The sequence below is a fragment of the Montipora capricornis genome, chromosome 8 (assembly GCF_036669925.1).
Source record: "Montipora capricornis isolate CH-2021 chromosome 8, ASM3666992v2, whole genome shotgun sequence".
NCBI lineage: Eukaryota > Metazoa > Cnidaria > Anthozoa > Scleractinia > Acroporidae > Montipora > Montipora capricornis.
In genome coordinates this window covers 34,351,590-34,379,517 of record NC_090890.1, presented here as the reverse complement: position 1 = coordinate 34,379,517, position 27,928 = coordinate 34,351,590, and the positions used below count along the sequence as shown (strand labels likewise).

At 37.0% G+C, this 27,928-nt stretch overlaps 2 protein-coding genes across 6 annotated transcripts in view; one reads left to right on the top strand and one right to left on the bottom strand.

Annotated features, from left to right (window-relative positions):
- LOC138060022 (mitochondrial import receptor subunit TOM22 homolog) overlaps window positions 1–5,120 on the bottom strand; it is a 5,954-nt gene extending 834 nt beyond the window's left edge. The window contains exons 1-2 of the mRNA XM_068905701.1: window positions 5,009–5,120; window positions 1–36 (exon numbers count right to left, since the gene is read on the bottom strand). The exon at window positions 1–36 is cut by the window's left edge and continues 213 nt beyond it. Of these exons, the coding sequence (XP_068761802.1) occupies window positions 1–36; window positions 5,009–5,038 (66 nt within the window). The 5' untranslated portion in view covers window positions 5,039–5,120. The remainder of the gene's footprint in view (window positions 37–5,008) is intronic.
- A 54-nt stretch (window positions 5,121–5,174) lies between these two features.
- LOC138014632 (DNA-dependent protein kinase catalytic subunit-like) overlaps window positions 5,175–27,928 on the top strand; it is a 163,812-nt gene continuing 141,058 nt past the window's right edge. For 4 of the 5 annotated variants that reach the window (XM_068861753.1, XM_068861754.1, XM_068861757.1 and 1 more), the window contains exons 1-15: window positions 5,175–5,375; window positions 8,394–8,470; window positions 8,870–8,962; window positions 10,632–10,706; window positions 12,288–12,352; window positions 13,131–13,174; window positions 13,671–13,783; window positions 13,950–14,049; window positions 15,382–15,437; window positions 20,276–20,306; window positions 20,785–20,849; window positions 21,685–21,777; window positions 24,092–24,148; window positions 26,021–26,116; window positions 26,656–26,738. In XM_068861753.1, the coding sequence (XP_068717854.1) occupies window positions 5,234–5,375; window positions 8,394–8,470; window positions 8,870–8,962; window positions 10,632–10,706; window positions 12,288–12,352; window positions 13,131–13,174; window positions 13,671–13,783; window positions 13,950–14,049; window positions 15,382–15,437; window positions 20,276–20,306; window positions 20,785–20,849; window positions 21,685–21,777; window positions 24,092–24,148; window positions 26,021–26,116; window positions 26,656–26,738 (1,190 nt within the window). In that variant the 5' untranslated portion in view covers window positions 5,175–5,233. Of the gene's footprint in view, window positions 5,376–8,393; window positions 8,471–8,869; window positions 8,963–10,631; window positions 10,707–12,287; window positions 12,353–13,130; window positions 13,175–13,670; window positions 13,784–13,949; window positions 14,050–15,381; window positions 15,438–20,275; window positions 20,307–20,784; window positions 20,850–21,684; window positions 21,778–24,091; window positions 24,149–25,413; window positions 25,610–26,020; window positions 26,117–26,655; window positions 26,739–27,928 lie in introns of those variants that run through there. The other variant, XM_068861758.1, reaches the window with a different exon arrangement.

The following is a 27,928-nucleotide window of genomic DNA, read 5'->3' as shown; positions in this document are numbered from 1 at the left end:
CCTCTCTGCAAGAGTCTCTTCAATGTCATCAAGATTCTGCAACAGACGAAAAGATGTTATTATTGCCATCTTGTGGGGTGTTCCAGCCGTAGTTCAAGAAGTAAATATTTAACCAAAGGTAACATAATAGTCAAGCAGGACATGTATATTCTGAGCTAGGCAATATGCATGTCATGTTTCAGAATTTTGTACTTCCCTTGCTTTGGCCCTCCTCTCTCTGAAAGCTTCCCCACATCTTATACAGTGCCCTCCTGGAGTCGACTGATCGTTTATGGTTATGGTGAGGAACTGTATACATGCATAATCGATTGCATGTACTCAAGTTATTGTTCGACCCAACTCAGTCAGTTTTGTTATACTCGGGTGGGTAAATTGTAAATGGTGTTCATAACATGACTGGAAGAGTGACTGTTGGTGGGGATGTTAGTGATGCTTTTCCTGTACATGTGTGTCATGGTAGTGTCCCTCCCGTATAAATCGTGATGCCATACGATTTCAGTATTTGGACGCCATCTTGTTTTGGTGCAAATAACCTCCATCTCATGTAGGTTAGGGCTTATAGTCAGGCAGCGAAATAAAGTCCCGTGGGAATTTCGTGAAGAAAGCAAGCCTCTTACCTAGATGTGTTAAGGGGACCCTAAGGGACATGCCAAATGTTGTCGGCAAATTTGTAGCTTGCACCGACGGCTTTTATGGAGCGTTAAAAGTGCGACCTTCAGAGTCCAACATGAAAACGAGGCTTGACTTTCAAATGCTTTGTAACCATCGTCAATAGTGGCAAATCCTCGACAAAAATTCTTATACTTTAAATGGGGTGTATCCGACACGTAACGGTAATAGAATAGATCACGTGACCACGCTAACGTAAAAACGAGGCTGGATCACGTAAAGCCCTGTAAGTCTTGTTTATGGCGACAGATTGTCCCAGTATTACTTGCACTTTCTATTGGAGTTATAACTTATACAACTCTGTAACATAAGAGTCTCAAATCTGATCGCGTGTCCATTACAACATGCAAATGAGCATTTTTTTATGAAATGCGCTGTGGTATATTTTGCACCGCTTATTTTTTACAACTAAGTTAATGAAGCCAAATGCATTCTTCCTCCTCCTCCTCTTCATCATCATCGTCGTCATGATCATCATCAACGTTATCAACATCAGATGACTCATGGTCATCGTCATCAGAATCATTGCACCTGCAGAGAGCCGTACATTTAAGTCCCGCTTCGCGACATTGACATCTGTTAGTGAAACATTGCTCCTTAATTAGACGGAGGATTGCAATGGTCTTTAACATTGGAACTAAGTGTCTTAAGGCTGGTACAGAAGACAGACCAATTTATCAATTCCGGCAGCGGTCTTTGCTGTGGGTTGCGGGATTTTATCCAGATCTGCAAGTGCAGTTACACTATCCTCATCAGCTTCTGGGAATGCTTTCCAACACAATAGCTTGTGAAAGGAAGAAATGATCCTCGCACGTATCTTCCGGTGTTGCGCATTGCACGATCTTAGGTGTGCAGTTAGTCCAGCCTTGGATCTACACAAGCGGTTGTACCTAGTGCACATTACGCAAAGTTCATTTGTAGTAGGTTTACTGTGTTCGCGCCCTTGTTGTATTCCTTCAAGCCCTTCTCTTCCACATCTTGCTTAGATCGTTGGACTAAACCACGCCAGACTTTCCTATCCACTGCCATCATCTCCCATGCATTGGCATCTATCTAAGCTACCTTCATGTGCCTCTTGAGTACGTCTTTATAACTGAGCTTCTGGCCCCCATAGTTACGCTTCCCTTGTGCAAGTTCACCATAGAAAACTTGTTTGGGAATGCACCTGTTAGGAATTCTTGTGATGTAACATTTAAGCATTCTTGTTGTAATACTGAGGTCCCTAGTACCTTGCTTTGCCACTTAATATTCAGAATCTGCCGGAGATGCCTCATCTGAACTACTGTCAGCCTTTTCATTTATGCTTCCTGTATAAGGTCATTGTTTCAACACCATATAAAAGTCTGATTTATGCGCATACAAATTGGCCCTTGTTGCCTCGTTCAAGATAAAATATTATTTTGAATGTTAAGCTTAAGAACGAGGCATCAAGGGCTTATTTGAATAAAAACAAAAGAATACTTACAAGTACTTCCATTTTCTGCATTCTAACCTTTTCATTTTTAATCATGCATTTCACTCGCAACTGTGTCACGTGACATTTCTTGACCAATGACGTCATAACACTTATTATTGATATAGTGTTTTCACGTGACGTCAAGGCGGCCATGTTGGTGTACCCGACTAAATCCTCAGGGAATTGAGCTCTATTATCATGCAAATGTTTTCTTTCGTTTCGGTGACAGATTGTCAGGAAACTTTGTCAGTTCAAGGTCAAAAACGAATTGTATTGATGTACTTTATTCCACTTTATCTCTGCGAACGAGATCATTCACATTTTGATGCAATTCATTGAAACATGCCAGCTTTGCTTGGAATAAGAATCGGCAAAAATACGGCAACCAAGAAAGGACAAACTTCAAACAAGACCTCCAACAAATTACCTGTACGTGCTTGAAACAAACTTCTGAAAACACAACCTAGTGATATTTCTCCTTAAATTTAACTCATTGCGATTACTTGTTTATAACATAAGGGCGAAATTGTCTGTCGAGACGCATCGAAAAACAGCTAGGCAAACGGGGTAAAAAAACACTTGTTTGCTCTCATTTTGGAGCAAAACAAACAATCACACAAACAAACAAACAAATCAACTGTTTCTTTATGTCCAGAAAGTAGACAGATTATAATTATTTAATTTTAGTTGAAAATAAAAATTCTAGTTTCATAAGGAAAAAACGATTAATTAAACCACTTTTTTGAAAGAATGAATCCACTTGAAATAACGCATCCGTTAAGATAACAAACGGTTTAGTGTCCAAGAAAAGAATTTGTGGAGTAACTTCTTCCACCAACTTTGAGCTATTCAGTGGTATACTCTTTTGTCGTTCTCTTTTTCTGTTCTTTCGTTTCTGTTCTTCTGTCATATCGTCTTAAGTTATGGCAAAAAGCAGCTCTAAACAAACTAAAAATAATTAGCTTTACGTTTGTATCCTTCCGATGCTTGACTTGAAGAACTGCGTAGCCATCAGTGTCGTCCTGACGACAGACATGTATGTCAAACCTGGATTGAAACCGGCAAAAAATGCAGGAAAAATATATTTTCAAAACCGTTTTCCGCTTGATCACGAAAAGCGTCGGCTGTTAGGAGCTTTAGCTGACGTAGTATGGTCCTGTAGCCGTGTCGGGAACCACTGATGAAGAGGGAGTACCCTCGAAATGTTTGGTTTTCTTTTAAGATTCTTAGACGCAAATTTGAACTTTCATTTCAGGACGGTGCCTACTAATTCAAAGGTGTATTTGTGTGGTTTACTGAATATGAGGGAAAAGCAGATCTTAACAAGTGTTCTTGAAATCCAAAAAGAAAATTGGGGGTAACCACGCACTTTTCGAACATACATGTAATTAATCAACAATATTCGTAAAAAACTTTATAATACAAAGCAATGTATGGCGTTCTTTTCCAAATCGAGGCTTGATTATCGCTGAAAAATGCGTGGTGCTTATTAATACAAGGATATTTTAGCGCGGTTCAAACCTAGGAGAAAGCAGAACTTAGCAAGTGCTCTTGGTATCCAAAAAGAAAATTGGGGTAACCACGCCTTTTAAAGAGATGATCAAGCTTCAATTTGGGAAAGAACACTATACATTGCTTTGTATTTTACACATGGACAAGAATAAGAACGAAGCTGCACTTGCAGGAAATTGCACAAGCTACATTACATCCAAATAAGGAAATGTTCAGACTCAAAAAAAACCCCAGCTCCAAAGTCATGTACTTCTGGTTAAAACATGTTAAGGGACGGTTGGAGTCTGGGCCTCATTAAGCTACAGGAAAGGTCTTGCTTAAGGACAATACCTACTAATTCCAAGGTATTTTTGTGCGGTTTACTGAACATTGCGCATGGGGGAAAGGCAGATCTTAACAAGTGTTATTCAAATGCAAAAAGAAAACTGGGGGTAACCACGCATTTTTCGAAGATAATTAATCAACAATATTTGTAAAAGGCTTTGAAATACAAAGCAATGTATGGTGTTCTTTGCCAAATTGAAGCTTAATTATCTCTGAAACATGCATGGTTACCCCCCAATTTTCTTTTTGGATACCAAGAGCACCTGCTAAGTTCTGCTTTCTCCGCACAGTTTTTAACTGCGCAAAAATATCCTTGTATTAATAAGCACTGCCAATAGGAAATTCGAGTATCTTGAGATGCACAGAACGTATGTGCAATAACAATAGTGGCTGGAACCAGTTTTACCACTTTAAGTGACATTCTTATTAGAAGGGTTATAACTAAAACACTGTATCACTTAACAGCAATGTTATGGTTCGATATGAAACACCAATTATTGCTTAACAAAATGCGCCAACTATTGTGACGTAATAGGTTACCATGGTAAGATAACACTCTTCAAAAACACCCTATATTTCGTCTCTACTTGCTTATATCTCAAAAACGAACTCGGTGACCCCCATTTTTATTGAAGAATAGTAGTAAGCAATCTGAGATAGAACTATTACTAAAGTTTTAAAAAATTCTTGGGAGCCAATTCAGAGCTACCTTAACTTTGTGGCGATTGATCATACGCACATATTAATAAAACAGGTTCGACAAGTCGTCCATTTCTTCGGATGAGCGGCAAATTAATGAAAGTCGAGGCGGCTGGCAGAGTCTTTTTTCCTCTTCCCGACTTATCTAGGAAGATCGGAAGAGACTCTGCTTGCAGGGTAATGTTTTACGAAACCAGCATTCAAAGGAAATATTATACCATTTGATGTGAGCAAAAGAAGCAAGGCTATTTGCATGTTGGCTTCTTGATTTAAATTGAATGATGAAAAGTTCCCACAGCAAATGCATTACAGATCGTTAGGACCATGTACCAAAATAAAAATCATTACCTCATCCTCCAAACTTTCAATTTCAGGCATCGTGAGCACCTTCTTAGTTTTTTAAAATCTTCTTGATACGAGGACTGCAAGGTAACCAAGTCGCTAAAGAAGCACAAAAAGCTTGGGACTCGGAAGTTCGGATAGTGATCATGTGACCAGAATTTAAACATGGCGGTACCCTCGGGAAAAAGAATTGCACTTTTTTACTGCTCCTTAGGGTCGAAATAAGGCAAAATGTCTGATCCTTTGTCGCGTTATCTCGAGCAGCTTCACTCTCTCCTTTTATCTGATGCACAGCAACGAGGAGTGGACGCAAATAACTTAGTCGTGGACCTTAGCTCTTTCTGCTTGGAGAATCCATCCGACAGGGGGCAAGGTGAGATGTGCAACATCACTCAAGCAGGAGATGACGATGCCTGATAAGTTTGTTCAATGAAAGGGTATTATACGGCTTAAGGAAACACACCGACTCAAAAGGCCAAAAGCCCGACTTTGGATGACCACTCGGTGTCTTAAGAGATTGGAGGGGTGACCCTATTCGACGGAAAGGTGGAATGATGGAATGGAATGGAGGAACGGCGGAATTGCGGAGTACACAGAATATTCTAAAATACGGAAAATATGGAGTATTTTGAAACACGGAAGATATGGAATATTCTAAAACGAGGAATATACGGATTATTCTAAAATGTGGAATGAGAGGAAAGTCTTTAAAAAGAGGATATAAAAAATACACTTTTTGCCGAGAGTGGTCTGGGTAGGATAACAAAACTTCGGATGATAATCGTACATTTCCTCGCGACCAAAGGTACAAAAAACGTGTCACAGAGAAGAGATCATACAGAGTTATTCACCTCTGGGCGAGATGTTTCCCCGCTTCCGCTTTTGTGCCTCTCGGACTGTGCCGAAACATTGCTGGCGCACTTTCCCACACTCAGAGAAGGAAAAATGGAGAAAGACGTTGGTAAGTGTCTCAATTGTGTTAAAAACATATTGTACGACATGTGGTGGTTTCTTTTGCAGGGTAATTTACTAGGTCAGTGCCTTTTGTAAGGTCTTTGTTACAAAACCTAATTCATTTAAAAAATTTATTTATAATGTTACACTGGTGGTTAAAAGCATTTCAGAAATTATTCACAATAAAAATGTTCCCGACATTTCGGTGGCCATCACGGACCTTCTTCAGGGGAAGTGAGAGAAAAATTTTACACAAAAGCACAGATATAAACTAGACGCTGATTACAATTCGAGATACATGTAAGTGTCATTTTTTCTTGTTAGCGAGAGTCAAGTGTAAATACTCCTTGGGAAGTAATGCCCCGTTGTCCCAGTTGAGTGAATCTTTGCCGCAGTTGATCGCGAGAATCTTTGGTGGCAGTTATTAGGGCCCTTTATACAAGTATAAACTCCCCAGCTAGGATAAGCCCGGCTTGAGAAAGCCGGGAAAGTAGATTTTGTACCATTTATGCGGGGTGCTCGCGTCTCTCGTATAAAGGGCCCTAATAACTGGCACCAAAGAAAGATTCTCTAGGCCTGGGAAATCAACTGCGCCAAAGACCCATTCAACTGGGACTACGGGGCGTTACTCCTCAAGCTAAGGAGTATTTACGCTTGACTCTCGCTAACAAGAAAAAATGACACATATCTTGAATTGTAATCAGGGTCTTGTTTATTTCTGTGCTTTTGTATAAAATTTTTCTCTCACTTCCCCTGAAGAAGTTCGGGATGGCCACCGAAATGTCGGGAACATTTTTATTGTGAATAATTTGTGAAACGCTTTTAACCACCAGTGTAACATTATAAATAATTTTTTTAAATGAATTAGGTTTTGTAACAAAGACCTTACAAAAGGCACTGACCTAGTAAATTACCCTGCAAAAGAAACGACCACATGTCGTACAATATGTTTTTGACACAATTGAGACACTTACCAACGTCTTTCTCCATTTTTCCTTCTCTGAGTGTGGGAAAGTGCGCCAGCAATGTTTCGGCACAGTCCGAGAGGCACAAAAGCGGAAGCGGGGAAACATATCGCCCAGAGGTTAATCACTTTGTATGATCTCTTCTCTGTGACACGTTTTTTGTACCTTTGGTTGCGAGGAAATGTACGATTATCATCCGAAGTTTTGTTATCCTACCCAGACCACTCTCGGCAAAAAGTGTATTTTTTGTATCCTCTTTTTAAAGACTTTCCTCTCATTCCACGTTTTAGAATAATCCGTATATTCCGCATTTTAGAATATTCCATATCTTCCGCGTTTCAAAATATTCAATACTTTCCGTGCTTTAGAATATTCCGTGTATTCCGCAATTCTGCCATTCCATTCGGTCATTCCTCCATTGCACTGAATAGGGTTACCCGATTGGAGATCTGTCATGATTAGCAAGTTTGAGTTGTTTCCTTTGGTAAAGTGTTTTTAGTGAAGTGAATACTGCGTTCTCTCTCACTTCCTGTCGCATTGAATGGCAGTCACTACAACTCTTCTTGTTCATGAAAAATTTCTTTCCTTTTACCTAGCGTCTGGCCAACTAGTCGACCAGTTTCCCACCGTCAATTTGACTGGGGAAAACTGTAATAAACCATTTCAATAGACGAGTTCATGCTCTTGAGTGCATCATGGGTAATTAGGGCAAGATGGAGTTGTATAGAAGTTCAACGATGAAAAGTATTCATGATCTGCAATTTTGGGTTTTTTATTTCCACAACAGAAGATAATTATGTGCTCAAAGTTGCGGCAAAGGAAAAGTGGAGAGAATGACTATTGTAGAAATTATATGTATGTTATTAAACAAAGTTTCTACCATACGTGTACATTTCCTGTAAATCCGAAGACACAAAATTACAGAGAATGTATGGAGACAAAAAAAGCAATGTATAAGAATTCTAAAGAATAGATACCAAGTCCAGCTCATCTCAGTTGTGAGCTTGAATTTATTTGTTTGGTTTATGAAGGAGAAAGTCTGTAAAGTAGAGTCACATACAATTTATTTTGCTTTGAATTTCCTGTTATGTTGCCCTGATTACCCATGATGCACCCAAGAGTGTGAACGGGTCTTTGTATTTAGCAGATTTTTTAAAGATGAGTCGAAGAAGTTTATTTTATTTATGTTAACCCTTTGACCCCCAAGCTGGCCTGAACCGGCCATACTTAGTATTTTACTCTGTCTAACACCAGATGACTTTACTCGTCAATGGGTTAACAACTTTATTGCATTGACTACAAAATTATGAAACAAAAGAGAAAAAGAAATGCAGAACATCTAGGTAGACTGTGGCTAGTGGGCTACTGTGAGCCTTAATAAGTAATACATTAAAGTGTATGGAGGCCAGGTTACATGACTGTATCATAATTATAAATTTGCAAAACTAAACCCCTATTTTCTTTTGTTACAGCTTATCGTTCTTCTCTGCTGTTTCACGAGAAGAAAGGCATAATAAGTTTCTTAAAAATAGCAGTTACTAGAGATGAGGTAAATCCATATACAGTACATGTATGAATATTTCACTTGTGCTTTTCGACAGAACTATTCAATAATGATATTATTCTATTTAAGCGCAGAGGTCTTTGTATAGTCTTTTACCAATTTTGCATAATTTATGGTTTATTTAGCTTGAATTGGGTCAAATAACAAACTTATGTCAAATTAATGTAACATTGAAAGTTTGTATCAATGCATGAGGCTCTAAAGCACAGTAATAATTATGTCCTTATAAACAATATATGCAACATTTTCACACTTGGCTTAATTTCACACTAACCCTAGTATTAAGCCATTGTTAGGGTTAGGCAGAGTAACATTGATTGATTGATTGATAAATTGATTTGCATTGTGGGAAATAATTATTTTCCTTTTATTTTTTAATTTTAGTTTTTGGAAGCCAAGTTAGAACTTCTAAGGTTCCTGCAATCCTATGTGATGAAACTTGACATGAAAATCAATCCCTATGTCGTGGTAATAAAGGTAAATGTTTCACAAACTGGAGCTCATGCATGTAATTAGCCTTTTCAAACTGAAGAATGGGATGAAAAGTAACATGAATAAACTGTAGCATATTCATTTTTTGAAAGGGGCAATCTAAACTGTAGAGTGTAAAAGGTACTTTCAATTGCTGATAATAATTTCTTAAGTGCAGTGCCCTTTAATTCTAAAAGGAACATACAATGCAATTAAGGAGAATATACGCAAACAGACTCTTAAAGGATCCTCTAGTGGGATGTGCCATCCTGTGCTTCAGATAGAGTACTCACAAAAGCTAGCTGAAGCCTACATGTAGTCGAGAATAAAAAGAAATGATCTTTGGCTATTTTTGTTATTACTACATAAAAGAGTTTTCAATTGGTATTTTTCTTTTATAGTTTGCTATTGCCTACCGGTACCTCCCCATACTGTTAAGGGGATTGACTAGCATCCAAAGTCTTTTATGTAATCTCAAATGACTTGGTAGACATAGATTACAATGTTCCATCTGAAGTACATCTTAGAGCTTGTCAAGGGCCAGAGGCTATCCATTTGTGTACGTCTTATTGCATGGGCTGCAGTTTCAGTGGAGGCTTTTCAGCCACCATAGTGTAACTCAAAGGCAATTACAGTGTGAAGGGCTAAGCTATAGATTCCACCCTCCCATTTTGGCCGGAAACCTCCTGTTTTTGGTAATTAAGATTTCCTGCCTCTCGTTTTCACTTAAATATAATATTCTCCTGGTTTTTGAAACTCTTCCTTGCTATGGTCAAAGAAAGATATGTAAGTGCTTTCTTTGTTTAACCAGTCTTTTTAGCATGTTTCTTTGCCGTTTTTCTGTGGTTTCTCAGCAATTTTTACCTTTTTGCATTAATTGTAGCATAATATAAGCCTGCAATAAATTTGGGCATGGTTAAAATGCACTGGATTGCCTCGACTTTGTGCAAGATTTGTGTTTATTCTTGGGACCAATACATGTATACCTTTGCTGTCACTGCTTGTTAAAAACCCAGCTATTAATTTTTCCTCTGACTGTGATCTCAAATGCAGGAAATGGCATCTTGGAGGTATTCTGTATTGTTGAATTTGTGCTATAGAAATAAATGTTACAGTATTATACTAATAATTATTGCTATTACAGGCACGTATCTTAAAAATGCTTCCTGAGGGAGCAAATTGCCCCTGGATTCCCCTAGAGACTTGCACCTGTGGCGCTCGTGGGCGCAGCTATGCCATGCCTAAAACCTCCCTTTTTTGGTTGACAGGGTTGGAATCTCTGCTAAACACATAAACGACCTTAGTGTACATTGTAGGTCACATTTTAAGCCATTTCAATTTGGCTTGTAATTAGTCTAGAACTGAATTTTAAAATGTTGCCCGGGACTTCATAAATTGGATTAATTTTGTTTCATTTTTTGAAATGAAAGGTGTGCAAGGGACTGTCAGCTTCCTCTGTCAAAGGGAACTCACATGGATTTTTTCCAAGTGCCTAGTAACTAATACCTGGACTCTTGACATTGACTGAGCCTCTTTCATACTTTACACCATGGGAATATTTTAAGAATGACTGTACTTTTTACAAGTGCATGTTCTGTATGTGCATGTAGTTGGGCTCAATGTAGTAGTCTAGAATGGTAAGAAAGACATAAAGATGTGTCATGTCTTTTTATAGGAAATATGCATGAAACTTTTTTCTCAAGATCGCAGCAACAAAGTAAAAGGAGAAACATTTCCACTTCTGTCTAAGGTACTCAAACTATGTAAGGCTTTTATCTGGTCATCCTTCACAAAATTGACCACTTGAGCTTTACGAGGAAGCTTTTAATTTTGCTTCAAAGTTTTAATGTCATTCTTTACATGTACATGTATTCTTACACTAAACTGTATAATACAGGTTGTATACAGATGTTGATAATAGTGGATGACCAATGTTAATGTGGGGTGACGGCACGAACATTTACAGGATTAAAAATAGGAGAGTAACCAGGTTTTGGAGACATATTCATGTAAAAAAGCATCCTCTGGTTAAAAATTTTATATAGTTCAACGTAAGCTTTCGGCTTCCATACTAAAGCCTTTAAAAACTAAGATGTAAATGCGTGGGATGGAAAATGCGCGAGATGGAGATATATACAATATATACAATAATAATAATCTCGCGCATTTAAAGGCACACTGTGGCCTGATGATTTTCTGAAACTTTAGTAAGATTTTGTTGTTTTTACATGTCTATGTTGCAGGTCGTTTTGTTCCTTAGGTTAAATTGCAACGGTACCAAACTAGGTCTAGCAAATGTGACGAGTATTGTAGGTCAGTTTGGGGCAGGTACAAAACACAGGTCACAGGTCATTGTTTTACTAAGTACAGAAACAACCCTAACGATAATAGAAATGCTAACCGTAAAACAATGACCTGTGACCTGTGTTTTGTACCTGCCCCAAACTGACCTACATTGAAACAACTTGATCTAGGTTGAAACAAGCTGACCTAGCTTGAAATAAAATGACCAAGTTTGGTTGCAAATTTACCTAGAAAATTAATTTAGGATTTTGGGGTTTGCTATTACGTTCAAAACTGACCGATTGGACCTCAGATGGTTGGATCTAGGGAAAGTGAAATCATTTTATACTCAATAGCTTGAAATTTCAGGATGTAAATGCAGCTTATTATAAATGCAAAACACTAGTTTAAAAGTCTGAAAGACAGAAACTCCTGTGCTGCATGTTAATTCAACTGCGTACACATGCATTGCATTCTTAAAGTAGTGAGTCTTTGATGTCACTTTCTCCTCAATCCAGCTCTCTCAAGATTTTGAAGTTGATAATGGCGGACCATTAAATAGGAAAATTCTAATTAAAATAAACAGGTGTCTTTAAAATGAAGGCTTAAACGTTTGGTCACTTAGTGTTTATATAGTTAGCATAGTTTTGGAATCCAAAGAAAAATAATTAGAATTGATTTTTTGGTCATACATGTAGTAGCACTTTAAAGTTTAATAATTACATACAGTGTACATGTATTAAACATACGTTCCATTAATCAAAAGGGATCATGCTGGAGTATTAAAGTCTTTTGCTTTCTTTGTCAGAAGCCACATGTTCCTGAGTCAACATTGTTTTGTTTACTGTGAAAAGCAAAAGTTTAGGCCAATGTGAATGGTATAATCAAAAAGTTGTGACAAGTTTACATAATTTGCTATAACTGTGTGCCTCAGGTGCTGTGTAGATTCGAGTGACAAAACCAAAAACCTTGGAGACATTACCAGACTTATAAGGATTGTAGAAATGTCCCAGATAATATTGCATTTTGACTAGTGCTTGCATTTCAGATTTTTGGTGTCAAGCTGGAATCTTCTGTTGTAGAGAAACTTAACATACCAAGGATGATTGAAAAGTATCCTTACATGATTGTTTGTTTTTTTGTGTGGTAATTATAAGGTTAGAGGTAAAAAAAATGGAGAGAGAAAGGAAGAAACAATTTCTTTCACAAAGGAATCAAATTTTACATCTTAGTGTATTCTCTCATACAGCCCTCACAGATTGGAATATAATCTACAATTCATGCTAATTTTGGCGACAGAGGGAAACGGGTCAGGAGGAAATCCCTCAAAGCAAGGAAATGAGCCCAACATGATATTGAACTGCTCCCAATCATGAGTGACCTCATAGCTCAGTTGGTAATGCATTGCACTGACATCACAAAAGTCATAGATTCGGATCCTGTTGAAGCCATCTGAGTTTTTCACTTGTCTATAAGAGACTAAATTGCTTTATACAATGTCATGTAAATTGTCCAGATACAGGTAAGTCCGACAGATGCTTCTTTTTTTTGTCTATAACCTGCACTTAATTCATACATTTATAATTATTTCATAATTTCATGAAAGTAGTCTTCAGTTGGCAGATACATTGCTTGGAGTTGTCATGATGATTATAAATTATGTGTCAGGGTTTCATTAAAATTTGAAATTGGTTGCTGGTTTGAGTAGAGTAACCAACTGTTGTCATTGTCGAAATAAATTTGATCCTAGGTTTGAGAGAATCTGTCTTCAATTACATGACTGTACTTCAGTTAACAGAAAAAGTAGCAGACTTCTCAAGGTGAAGTAGCCGACAGTTTTCATTGGTTGTCGGTGCTTATTGAAACCACTGTATTCCTTAACCAGAACCAGGTATTTTGGTGCATGTATGCAGCCAACTAAACACTCTTCCACAGGTGAGTTTCTTGAGTACTGTATTAAATTATTGTCATTAGGGAACAGTACTTTAATCAAGGGCTGACATTGGATTGTTGTGTGAAGACCTTGCAGTACTTTACATAACATTGCACACACCTCTGATACTCTGAGTGCCAGAGAGTTTCATGGACCCCCAAAAGAATTTTTGCTCCAAAGTGAGACTAGTGAGGATGATTAGCACAAAGACGAAAGAATAATTTCTTGGCTGTCATTTATGAATACAGTCTATATTGAGAATGAACAAAATTGTAAAGATTGTTAGTTCTTTTCTCTGTTTCAGTTTGTGTAGATTCTCTGTAATAATTTATTTGTCATAATCTCTATCCATTATAAGGAGTTTAAGTTAACCCGAACCCTAACAGTCTTGTATTTACATGTATGGTTAGTATCATCCTACCTAGGGCTCAAATTATTGTATGGCATTTGAGGCAAATTAATTTACTTTTCAAAATTTCATCTTATTCTCATCTTCAGTCAAAAGTGGACTTTATGCCTTGTTGGGTACCTTTGCTGAAGTGTTTCCAGAACACATGATTGTGCAGTCAGATCGCCTTGTGTCTATTTACATCAATCTTCTCAAGTCTGAGGTAGTATAATTTTTTAGGTTTACTGTAGTCTGTCTTTTGTAAAGTCATGTTCACTCATGTTTTAATACATTGGTCAGACAAAATAATGCAGTTTTTAACATGTGCAAGGGTGAAAAAATCTTCACTTTCTCTTCAGGGTTCACAGTTTCAACTTTTGTCTTGACAGATGATGAGCAGAACAAAGAAACCTGACATGCCTGTAATTGCTGGTTGTTTACATGGTTTGACTCGTTACCTGACAAACTTCACACAGTCTGTGGAAGAAGGTTTTTAAAATTTTGCAAACCTAGAAATTTATGGTTGGGCTCAAAGTGTGTTACTTTACAATTAAGCCTACAGTACTGTGTAAAAGCAATGAGAGCGAATTTCGACGAATTTCGTCTATTGTTCTCGCGAATTTTCGACAATATGTCGGCGAAATTTCGCGAGGTATTTCGCGTTGCTCAATGCAATATTTCGAAGAAAATGCGGCGAAATGATGCGAATTCTTTCGAAATTTCGAAGTAACGAACTTTCCTTGCTACGAACTCTTTCGAAATTTCGAAGTAACGAACTTTCGTTTGGTCGAATTTTCAAAGCAGTGAACTGTCGTTAAAAATACACTGTACATTATAATTGCAGTAACATACATAACTCGGAACCAAACGCGCTTTGTTGATTTATTTATACCATGACTGAAGAGCGTTTCAAAAATGAGCTAGAGAGATTTATATGTGGTGGCTTGAGCAAATAGGTGATTCTTCTCTTCCTTCAAGAAAAAAACACATAACAAAACTGGTCCTCATTTCAACATGTAACAAACTGATTCGGAAAACTCTCACGTTTGGGGTATCTTATTTAAGGGTGGTTCATTGGAAAACTTCTGTTCCATCTGTATTTGCTCTGTTCTAAACCGGGCAAACTGGGACACTGCAGTGTATTACCGTCTCATATTTTGAGTGTTCTCTTGGCCAAATATGGTAAAATGGTGTAATGATGGAATAATAAGATAAAATGCTGTCAAAAATGTCAGCCAATGATGAAAGAATTATGATCATAACACTGGTTAATGAAATTAAGTGTCTATTAAGACTGAACTTTTGAAACCACCAACCAACTTAAAAATTTGAAAGAATCTCTTAACAACATTGAACAATACTCGAGATGTGATTGCCTGGAAATAAGGGGCATTCCAAAGATGGACCCAAATGAACAGACAAATGAAATTGTTATGCAGTTGGAAGAGAATATTGGAGTTGTCTTGCCTTTAACTGAGCTAGGCTGTAGAACATTCATGGATAGAGCTGCAATAGCATGGAACTCATTGCTTTGCAGACTCTGTCAAACAGTACATGTGTATAAAAACCTGTGACCTTTAAAAGGAAGGTGAACTCACTCAAGGATGTCCAAAGAAACATAACTTTTGAAAAAGAGTGCTCTGTAATTTACAATACAAATTCAGATTACAGATATTTTTAAACTACAGTATGTTAATTAAGTTTATTATTGTTTTATAAATTTTTAAGTCTACTTTTTATAAAGTTGATTTTAATAATTTATTAACCCTAGCCGTAGCACCTTCATTAAATTTTGTAGAATTAACCTTTGTTTGTTTCTAGGTTCCAAGTATTCCCAAGATATTTACAACTATGCAAGAAAATCTATTGATCCCCAAGTATGTAATTATACACTGTACCATAGGCCTCTCTCATGCAAAGTAGATCTTTATTTGTTTTTGATTATTGTTGTCCTGTATTCCCTGTGAACAGCTGGATGATAAATTTCCGCAGTTACTGTATTAGTCGTGAAATAAAAGGTTTACACAAACAATGAACTCGCAGCAGACGATTAAAAAAGGTTGCAGTACCACCACATAAATACATGTGGTACTGGTATTTAAAAGTGAAGACAGTGGGGTAAACTTCTAACTGGTCTGACTGGACAATAAATCTGTTTTTTATAATATTGCAGTCTTTTGCCCTTCTTCATTATTGTTTTTACTTTCACCCCATGATTGGAAATTGAAATGTAAGCAACATGACATGTACCAAGCAGAGGTCACAACATCATCAACAAAGGAGACTTACATCAGTCTTTTTGACACAGAATTAAAATCACAGTACATGTACATGTATACTAATCATACATTTCTTTTTCAAAAATGAATGGTACACAAACCCAACTGAACATGGTCTCTGAAAGACAGAAACATTATTTTAAAAGTCCCTATGACACTTGTAGGTACTTAAAAATTTTCCCTCGTACACTTTAGTGCATTCACATGTTTTAGTGGGGCCCCCTTTGATTTTTAGCCGAGCCATGGGTCTTAAGTTCCTTCTGAATCGTCAGAACATTCACAGCATTCGAACTATTGCCCGACATTTCTATAAAGACTTAATTTACAAAATTAAAGCTCTAGATTTTAATGAAGACTTCTATTCTTACACTTTTGCACATTCTTTTTGAATAGATGTGAACAAGTTATTCCTTTGACGTCATTAGTTACCATAGCCCACTTGGCTCGTCCAAAATGTTTGGTGTACATATTGTATAAATCAAGTGCTTGCTAAAACTTGTGGATATACACTATAAGGGAAAAATGTTTGAAGCACTACACTCCAGACACTGATATTTAAATGAAAAGTTGAAAAACAAGGTAACAATTATTAATAAGCATCACAGGGACTTTAATTATGACCTTAAATATTTTAATGGTGCAAGGTTAAACAAGTAAGATCATATTCCAACATCAACAAAAAATGTAGAGTGTAATTTGTGTTTATGGGAACGGGAAGTGGCAATTAACACATAACACCAGAAATGAGTTGACATCATGATGGTTGCACTCCAAGAAATTTCTGCTAAAATCAATCATTAGGTAAACCATCTGGTCCCGTCTTGATAAGTTACTCTAAAGAAATTGACTCCTACTTTTGAATTTCAAATTTTGTGTTATTTCTGTTTGAATCAGCCATGGCATAATCCATTTCATACAGCTAATAGCTTTTTTGTTTGTAACCTTAGACAGGTTTTTCTGAGCTTACAGACTTGTATCATCCTACACTTGTATTATGAATTAATTATCCTTAGCAGTAGTCTGATGATTATTTGGTGGACCATTCCCATAAATCTCCTAAATCTCCTTAACATATCTTAGGCTCTGGTTCATTGATTGGCACTTGACTTTCAGTGAGTGAGATTTTACTCTGTCTAATGCCAGATGATTTTACTTTTCAATGGGGGGGGGGGGGGGGGGGGGGGGGTGGGGTGGTCAAAACCATCATTTTGAGCCACAACAAAGGTGAAATATCTTTAAAATCTTTTGATGAAACAAAATGCACCTGTAATTGCAGAGATAAAAATTCTTGTCCCCTGAATGAAAATTGTAACGCATGCATTATCGTTTACCAAGCAGGTGTTAGGGTTAGGGTTAGGCCTAAGGTTAGCATTTTTGTAACGGTTTGGGTTGTTTCAGTTATGCTAAAACAATGACCAGCAACCCTATAAACCCTTCAACCTGCAACCTGCACTTTACAGCCTCTGGTTAAAATCAATCATTACATAAATAATCCAGTTTACACAAGCAATCCATTCGTTGATAAGTCAAACTGAACAATTATTGAATGTAAATTTCAAATTCAATTAATTATTTCTGTTGGAATCAGTCATTGCATAATACATTTCATACATGTTGATTAACTTTGTTTAAGTATAGAATTCAGGCGAGAATAGAACACAACAAACGGTTTAATAAACAGTCGTCATCTTACATCAAGCAAATGGTCAAACTACATAAATAGCCATGCAATGTGGGTGTACTCGTAGCTAACATATCAACATCCTTCTTCAAGAAAAAAGAAACTGTGAAACTTAAACAGCTACAAATAATTACAGGTCTGATAAGACTTTTAGCACTACGCATTTCAACACTCGAAAGTCTTTTGGGAAAAGTTATGTCCATCGAACAAATAAACAATGTCAAAAGAAACAGTGCCAATGAATTATGGTCTCCACTTCATCACATAATCTTTGAAATGGATTGGTGGTTTGATTTCGCACCTTGGTCGGTTTGCAGTTAATGACTGACCGGGACTGTCTGAAGATGCAATGTTCTCTTTCCCACTACTTGATTGGCAGTTCTCTACTGAATGGGCTGCTGGTGGGTAACACGCTTGTGGATCTTCCACTGGCAGTGTCACTGGTGTCACATCAAGAACATGAGGCTGAATACCAGGGGACAGGTCGCAAGCCTTTGGTATAACTTTAGTTGGTCCCATATGCAGGCGGTTTCTTCTGTACATTCCTGTGTTGTAGGACCACTGACTTGGTAAGTGTTGGGACCCAGAATGTCAATGACTTTGCCTAATTTCCAGTTCTGTCCTTCAGTGTGTTGGAAAAACACTGACTGTCTCACATCTATTTCCAAAAGCGCCTGTGTGCTTCAAGCTTCTCTTTCACTAGAGTGTCCTTTGGGCTATTTCCCATGCCAGGTAGGAATCTACGTGTTCTCCGGTTGAACATCATTTCTGCTGGACTACGACCTGTGTCTTGACGAGGGGTGTTTCTTTGCTCTAACATCACTTCATTATGGATCACCTCCTTCCTTGTACGTTTTTACAACAAGAGTAGTCATCATCTTAACGGCTGATTCTGCTCTGCCAATAGCTCTCTGATGCATTGGTGACGAGGTAATATGAGTTATACAAATGTACCCCAGTTATCCACAAATAACTTAAACTCCTGACTAGTAAACTGTGGACCTCCATCCGACACAATCATTCATGGTATGCCATAATGAGCACAATGCTTCTTGAGTGATGTCACAGTATGGGCACTCATCATCGTTGTAATAAATAAATCTCGATAAAGTTGGAGTTTTGTGGTAGTCTACTACTTCCAAAAAGTGTTTCCCAGCGATTTCAAAGAAATCAAGGCCAATCTTCTGCCATGGTTCGTCACCATCACTGTGTTGCTTAAAGGGGCTAGGTCACGCAGTTTTAGGCAATTTCAGCACTGATCGAATGGTCATAGAATTAATTAAAATATCAAAATGACTGTTCAAAACTATAGAAGAACTCTAACAAAACAAAGGGAAGCCAAGAAGGGACATGGATGGACAAAACTGGAGAGGATTGAAATGGATTGATGTCACTGGCCATGTTGGGCCAATACACTGTTCCTCTGGCTCGACGCAACATACTGTCACGGCCTAGATGGGCAGTGTGTAGTCTTCTCTTGATTGACGTTCGCAGAGCCATAGGAATCACAACTGCTTCTCCTTTCACCAGAGTTCCACCCGCAACACTTACTTAAGACAGTCATGTACATCAAATATGGCAATGCACACATAGGAGTTTCAAGCTTATCTGCTGGCCATCCTTCCAATAACAACTTCATCACAGACTTCCGACTCGCTGCCTGTCTCGGATACCACCAACCACCCTAACATCCATGATTCGAGCGTGATCTTCCTGGTCATATCCATTGTCGTCTTGGTGGGCTGTACTCAATGTATCAGCAATGAGTAAGTCAGTACTTTTAACAAATACAAAATGGACATTGTATCTGTGATACCACATCATAACATCCTGAAGACGCTTGGGTGCTTGGCTGAAAGGCTTTCGCAATAAATTATGGCAGCAAGAGGTTTGTGATCGTTCTCAACTTTTACAGGTCTGCCATATGACATATGGCAGACCTCTAAAAGTTGAGAACGATCACAAACCTCTTGCTGCTATACTGGTCAAATGTTTCTAGGCCATACAAAACAGATAGGGCTTCTTTCTTGATCTGTGCCCAGTTTCTCTCAGACGGTGTCAGCACTCGCGATGCATACTCTACGGGACGACCTTCTTGAAGGTTAGGGTTAGGGTTAAGAATTCCCATATAATTATACACTTGGAGAGTTCAGTCCTGTTATGCTTTGTTGCAGAAAGGTAGGGAGTGCTGGGTGAATCACTGTTAGACCGATGTAATTTTTGCCCACGTTTTCATCGCTTGTGCATGGTGACAAAGCATACGCCAACAGGACCGAACTCTACTATTAAAACAAAAGAGCTAAACTTATTTCCAAATGTTGCCACGAAAATTTTTTTCCTACAGAATCTTTAAGAATTGTCTACAAACAGTAGCATTATTTTGTCACCCTTATCATGCCATAATCCTGGACCAAGAATCCTCTCTTTTCCTCAAACAATAGCTCTAAATTGTTTTCCATCTAATTTCTTTGTAATTAACTATTCTTCACACAAAAATGTTTATATACTATGTATGTTTCTGTTACAATAAAGCCGTCAGAGTATTGTGAAGGCTGAAACTTGGAGCTACGAACAACCTAACACTCAGATTATAATTATGTATGTTTTATTTTTAGTTTTCTCTGATAGTCTCTCTCTCTCTCACTCTCACTCTCTCTCTCACTCTCACTCTCTCCCCCCTTTATAATTATTATATTTATCTATGTGGTGATAAGTTGAAGTCCTCATCTGCTATTATTTTGTACATCACTTTCAGGTCAGTTGGAGTCGTTATGAAGTACCAAGAGGTGGGTGCATGTTATCCTCCGATCTTTTGAAGCCATTTTCAGTAAGCTATGCTTATGACCTGCATCTTACTTTAAAAGACATAACTTCATTTTATATTATGTTATTCTGTTTTGAGTGGTAATTTTATTGTGGTGTGCTTTATGGGTATTGGCCATAATTTTGTTGGCAGGAGAGCATGTAACACCAGGCCAATAAAGCCCCAAGCTTTCTTTGAATTAGGTCCCTAATGCCCAAAGCCATTCAAGTACTTTTTTGAGTTTTCATAGCCTTGAAGGCAAAATCCACAATAACAGCAATGGAGAGAAAAAAATGGTATGGAGTGGGATTTGTACAAGCTATAATCATGTTTAATTATAAGTAGAATGGATAATTTGGTTGACTGAAAATTTTGTTGAATAAAATTCCCCATGTTGATAACTTATTTTAAAATACATGTATGTGTTAAATAATTATTGTTTTGATACTTTTAATTAATAGCTGGCTTGCAGCTGTTTGCAAAACATGCTGCACAGTTCAATGAATACATTTGCAGTGACTATGAGGTTAGTGATAATACAGTATGATGTAAGCTACATGTAAGAAGTACAACATCTCATTCCTTGAAAATAGTTGAATTTGAATGTCAGGGGCTTATAGTAATTCTTAAACAACTAGCCCCCACTATCCCTTCTTTGCACAACAAGATAAAAAAAAAACAGGTGAGTGAATCTGTTTGCACATCTTTATAGAGTGTTTTCACTCATGTGATCAGTAGCCTTGTTTTTCCACCAAAACAAAAGAAATTTTTTTGCATGATAGTAGAGCTCAATTGCTGGTGGATTAGTTAGGTACACCAACATGGCTGCCATACCACATTGTTTAGGAACACCAACATGGCCGTTGTGACATCACATGAAAACGCTCATATTGAATTCAGTGAGGGAGCACCAGGACTTATGAGGAGTTTGAATGAAAGAGCTGGCAAAATCGAGACAATCACATGACGACAGATGGAAAGATAATTATGGTGAGGACCTGGGGCTAATTAAGATTCCATACCATGGGTCATCAAGCATCTTCAACCCACTGATGACATTGCTCCCTAATGATAAGATTGAGGACTGATGGCAACACTGTCAAATAGATAATAAATGGGTCCAGATTTGTTGGTAGTTGCCATTTGGCTTGTTGAGCGGTTTGGAGTAGTAATTGTAAAGATGCATGTGTACTAAGTGTTTTTGAAAGGTTTGAATGTTAAAATTCTTCACCTTTTTTGTTTTTGGATTTATTTTGAGTCTTTGTCTAAAACATGACTTTTGTGGTTGCATACATGTACATTGTATTAAACAGACATGAATTTGGAATCTGTATTACCAAGTAGTTTTACCCTTCTTTCAGGACATGTATGAGTCACTGTATCGCTGGTGCAGGCACCACAATCGTGATGTAAGCTATACTGGATACTTAGCTATGGAAACATTTTTAAAGCAGGTATTTAAATGTGGTTTAATTGCTAATTAATAATGCAAAAGTTACAATAAACTTCAGGAAGCGTGAAAATTTTTCAATTTTTTGTAAGGCGCTGTATTGAATAAATAAATTTGTAATTTATTTTGGCGCCAATCCTTCTTAAATAAACTCATTCAGTCTAAATTGAATGCATTGCTAAGTTATAATAATAATAATGATGATGATAATTATTATAATAATACTAAGAATAATAAAAGGAGTTTAAGAAAAGAAGATACATGTACACCTGTATGATGAATGGATGAGTGAGCTAAAAGGAAAGAAACTCCATGGCCAGTTCCTCAGAGAGATGGAAGTCTAGGAGTAGCAAATGACAAGAGCTGGGGGTGGCTTGAAAAGCCCCAACTTAAGAAGAGCACAGAAGGGCTGGTTATGGTGGCCCAGGGTCAGTCAATCTGAACAAATGCATTAAAGGCCAGCGGCACACACGAGGGGACTTGTCACAGGGAATTGTCACCAGGACTTGTTGGACTAGTTCTTGTACAGTTTAATTACATGCTGGGACCTACTGCGGGGACAAAAATCCCTTTGAAATGTTGACATGATGCAAAAAAAAGCAAAATTTGAGGCACTTTTTCCCAAATCTAGTGAGACACAGCACAGGAGCGGTCTCAAATGGATTGCAAATCATTGATGGCAGAAATTACTTTGCAGCCAAAGATTCTTAAAGATTGTTATCGATAAGGTTAATTGTCGATCGTAATTTGGCTGTACCAAAAAAAAAAATTTTTGATCAAGAACAGTTGTAAGGCATCTTCTTGTTAATCTGGATCTTTACGTCCCAGAGTATCTTTACCTTTGTATTTTCCACAGCTGCTTCTGAAATATTCTCATACTATTTATCTGACAAGAAGATGCCTAATACAACATTTTACTGTTCGATCAATAACTCCAATATCTGGTCCCCTCACTCGATTTTTGGGTAAAACTGGGCATTTCACACGAAGGGACTTGGTCCCTGGGACTGGTTGCAGGGACTAATTCCCTTGTGTGTGCCAACCTTTAAGGCAAAGATTGCAAGACAAGACCCAGGAGGATCTTAGCTGTAGGATGTGTCGAAAGAGCAAGGAAACCATCAACCATCTCCTCAGCAAATGCCCTGTTAAGCTTGCTTGCCCAGGTGGAATGTAAGCACCCCCATGACAATGTTGCTAAGGGTCTCCATTGGGAGTTGATTGTGGCATTAATTAATAAAATGCTGTAAGCATACTCATACTCTGGGATGTACATGTCATGATCCAGAAAGACAATCTTGCAGATGCCCTTTATACAACAGGCCTTACATGACAAGGGTAAATGGAGATTTAAATCTGACGAACCAGAATTTGCGAGATCAGGTGGCCAGGCTGAAAAAGCTGTTAGGCGATGTTAATTACTGTAATTAAAGAAGTTGTTGCAGAATAAATGGGAGCAAGGGACAATAGAGAGATTGAAGAGACAAGACATAAGCTTGCAGTCTGTACAAAAAGAAGATTGCTGTTTATTATTTTCAAATATCTCTTTCCTTGCCAGAGATATTCAAGTTTTTTAAATATGCAAATTAGCATAGTGATGATGTCATAATCTCAACCGAATTTTGATCAACTGTGATGAAAAGAGATATCTCAGCCAATTTGTCCCAGAAATGCTTGATTCTTTGCAGTAAGATTCTAGAAGATGCTCTCCACAATATGTGCATAACAATCTTGTTACCATGGCAACACACTGGGTCCCAGACCTCCCTGATTTTAAAGGCTTTGATGGCCACTTTTGGCATTTTGTTTTGATATTTGCCAATAGTACCTCATCTACATGATCCTGCAAGTATATAAATATGTTTATAGGTCGACTTTGTGGCAGTGTTAAATGTTTTTCTAGGTTAAGAAAGTTGGAATCAGGTTGGAGGGAACTGGAAAAAGAGTGAGTTGCCATGGGAACCAATTTCTTTATTTCCTTTAGAACTATTGACCTACCAAGTTTCAATGGTCTCTGCTGCAAATTGTCCGAGATAGCTCTGTTTATATAGTCTTGATGTTATATTGGATTCAGTGAATGTTGTCATCATACCTTCCATTTGCATATTTTACAGATTTTTCAAACTTAAATATCTCCGGAACCAATGCAGATATTTCCAATCGGTAAAACAGCATTTTTAATCTTTCCTGGAATTCTATGTGATAAACCTAGAAATTTTAAAAGTTTAAGATCTGGAGAGTACTGGTAAGTCAAATTGGCCATCTTTACTATTAAAATTCTTCAAGACTATATTAAAGGTAGTATTGCATTTGCATTGCAGGTGGCAGACTACCTTGTCAAAAGACATGGTGATAAATCAGAAATGATTTTGTTTAAGGTAAGATATACTGTATAATTTATACAATTTATGTTGACAATAATTGAGTTTTATTGCAGGTTGCTTGTAATTCTCAAAAAAATGTTAACAAGTTAAGCACACACTCTTTAATAGGAGTGGAATGATTTCACATACAAGTAACGATAAAAAAATGAAAGTTTCAGATTTAAGTTTGATGTAAAATGCAAATAGTTACGGTAGAATACAATGGTGACCAAAATTGAATGAATATGTAATTAAAGGTTGAGTTTTCTCTCTCTCTTTTTTTAAAAACAAACTTGTCTAGCAATAATTGTTATGAAGGTATAATTTTTCCATTGTTTTCGTACTTTGTCATAAAAAATAAGCGATAAGTCACAACATTTCAACCTCTCTTGTGATGTTATCTGGATCCTTTTCATGTTGCTCTTTGAGGTAGCTTCCAACTGCTGATATTTTGTGTTCTTGAATTGGTTGGTGTCAGCACATGTTGCACACATAGCTCAAAATGTATAACGGACATTCATGTAATCCACATCACACTGAAAGTGTTGATTCACAAGGAGCAGTTTGTCTTCCCTCACTTTGATTTCGTCCTGGCTTGATCTTTCTACTTGTGTAGACAGGGCTAACATCGTAACCTTTATCTTTTGACCGATGTCTTCAAGCTGTTTGTGTGCCACATTTGCATAATTATTTCTGATTCTTGAAAGGCAGCACAATTCTGATTGTAGCTTCTTGCTTCTCAAGCACTTCTTGCTGGGTGTATGAATCTTCGGACATAACCAATGTACGTGTAGAAATAGCTCTGTGTACACAAGTAGAAAGTAGTACATGTATGGTAGTCATAGTAAGTATATCCCTTTGTTATCTTCGTTATTACCTTACAGTACACTGTAGTTTATCATATTTTAGCATTCGTGACATTCTTACCTAAAAGTATGTTAAAGTGCTACTGTGATCAAATTTTTATCCCTTGAGTTTTTTGGTTTATCACATAGAGTACCATGAAACATTAAAAACGCTGTTTACCGTTTGGAAATATCTGCATTGGTTCCAGAGATATTTAAGTTTGAAAAATGTGTTAAATATGCAAATGAGAAGGCTGATGACGTCATTCACCCAACCCAATAGAACATCAAGAATATAAATAGAGCTATCTCGGTCAATTTGCAACAGAGACCATTGAAACTTGGTGAGCTGATAGTTCTGAAGGCAACACACCTACGACTGTAAAATTGGTTTCCATGGCGACTCACTCTTTTCCAGTCCCCTCCAACCTGATTTCAATATTTTGGTGATCGCAGGCTAGAAATACATTTACCAAGGCCACAAACTCGACCTAACATCTTTATATGCTGACAGGATCATGCAGATGAGGCATCATTTGCAAATATCAAAACAGAACGCCAAAGGTGGTCTGCAAAGCTTTTAATATCAGGGAGGTCTGGAACCCAGTATGTTGCCATGGTAACAAAAATGGTATGCTCATATTGTGGAACACATCTTCTAGAATCTTAGTTCAAAGAACCAAGTATTTCTGATTCAAATTGGCTGAGATATCTTTCTCCATCATACTTGATCAAAATTTGGTAGGGTTTATGACGTCATCACTTGGCTAATTTGCATATTTAAAAAACTTGAATATCTCCAGAACAAAAAGAGATATTTGAAAATGGTAAACAGCATTCTTCTTCTCGTACAGACTACGTGTTTATGTGCCAAAATGGCTTCGATAGGGAAGATTCAAATTTCGTCACAGTAGCACTTTAACATTTTAACTGTTAAACTTATAATTCACACTGTGACCTCGGTAGCAACGTTGGAACTTCTTATCACTTGTTTTTATTATAAGTTCTATTTTCGTACTTTCGTAATTTTTTTTTCTTGCAGTATTTTATCAAGAAATTCCAATCAATTATTGATTCTGCCTCCAGTGATACCAAACAAACATCAATTGCAATACGAGGCTATGGTTACTTCTCAAAGGTAAAGGAAGTTTGCTCTGCAAGGAATTTATACTATGATCTCTCATCTCCATTGCAAAAGAGGGCTCCTTGTTCATTCTAAATTTGTTTGTGCGATTAAACGTTTGTTATGATCAAATTCTTCCACATCTTTTTCTCATTTCTATTCTTTGAAGTACCTTAAATTAGGACTTTAATTGGCTCTCATTGCTGGAGCAATAATTTTGCAGTTACTTTACCTGTTACAATACAATACAATACTTTATTGACACTTCCCAAAGGGGTTCTTCAGTGGCAATTAACATAAGAACTGCATAAAATTATAGATAAATTTTGAAAGAACGATCACTAATTTAAATGATTGGTTAAAAACAGGTGACTGGGTAGCTCATTGTAAAAAATCTTTTAGAAGATACTTTAAATTCGTAAATAGTAAATAGTAAAATAGTAAAATAGTATGGGCAATTAGCAGTTAGTACATTGAATTGTTCAGAACATCTTTCAAATGTAATCTTTTACAGTTATTCAAAGCTAGTGTTTTTTTGTGTTCAATATTGACAGCCTTGTAAACTAATTCTTCCACCTGGAGATGTGAAGGTGATGTTTAGTCAGATGATGCAGAGAAGTGAGCAGATTTATTTGAGGTGACTAATTTGGAAATATGATAATGTGTATTGTAACCTAATTGCCTGATGCCTTTCAAAATAAGTGACATGACGCAAGACAGGAAGTTCTGGAGTGCCACCACCTTCCTGTATACAGTGTACATGTACTTGAACCGATGCTGTCCCACACCCACCTCTCTAAGGCACAGTTTTTGATTAAGGACGGTGCCTACTAATGCAAAGGTATTTTACACGGCTTACTGAACATGCTGGAAAAGCAGATCTTAGCAAGTGATATTGAAATCCAAAAATAAAATTGGGGGTATTACAACGCATTTTTTGAACATAAGTTATTAATCAACAATACTTGAAAAATGCTTAAAAATACAAAGCAATGTATGGCATTCTTTTCCAAATTGTTAATTAATTATCTCTGAAAAATGCGTGGTTACCCCCATTTTTTTTTGGATACAAAGAGCACTTGCTAACTTCTGCACCACGCAAAAGTATCCCTGTATTAATAAGCATCACCCATAGGGAATCCGAGTATCTCGAGATGCACAGAACGTATGTGCAATAACAGTAGTAGGCACCGTCCTTAAGGTAGGATCCTTTTCCAGCTTTTGAAATGTTGGAATTTGCCTGATTTTAATGCAATTGATCTCTGATTGCATCAGAATTAAGAAACCTTGGAACAAGAATTCTTGAGTTGTGCTCCTTTCTCATCATAATTGGAGAATGTTGATAGTTGTATCAGAAATGAAATTTCCAATTATTGGATTATAGTTAATTAATTGATTATAGTAATATATTGATATTATTAATATATTGATATTAATAAATAATATTGATAATAATATTGATATTAATAATATATATTGATTATAGTAATTTGGAGATGCTCCCTTATTATCAAATTGAAAGTTGTATAATTTTTATATCATACTGTTTACTTTTATTAATACCAGCAGCACATATTGCTGATGCTATCTGTTCAAAGTCCTCTTCTTGTTTTAAAGGAAATTTTTGTTTCTATTAGTTGGGTTCAGCCACAAGCACTCACTCAACCCTTTTATGCCATGTGAATCCATCATCACTAATCATTAGGCAATCAATTTAAACAGTCAAGATTAAAAAAATGATCTGGTATCTAATCCAAACCCTTGCCCTTTGATATTATTAATTATTACTAATGACCTTGCTTTGTTTTTCAATTTTTTGTTGCTTAC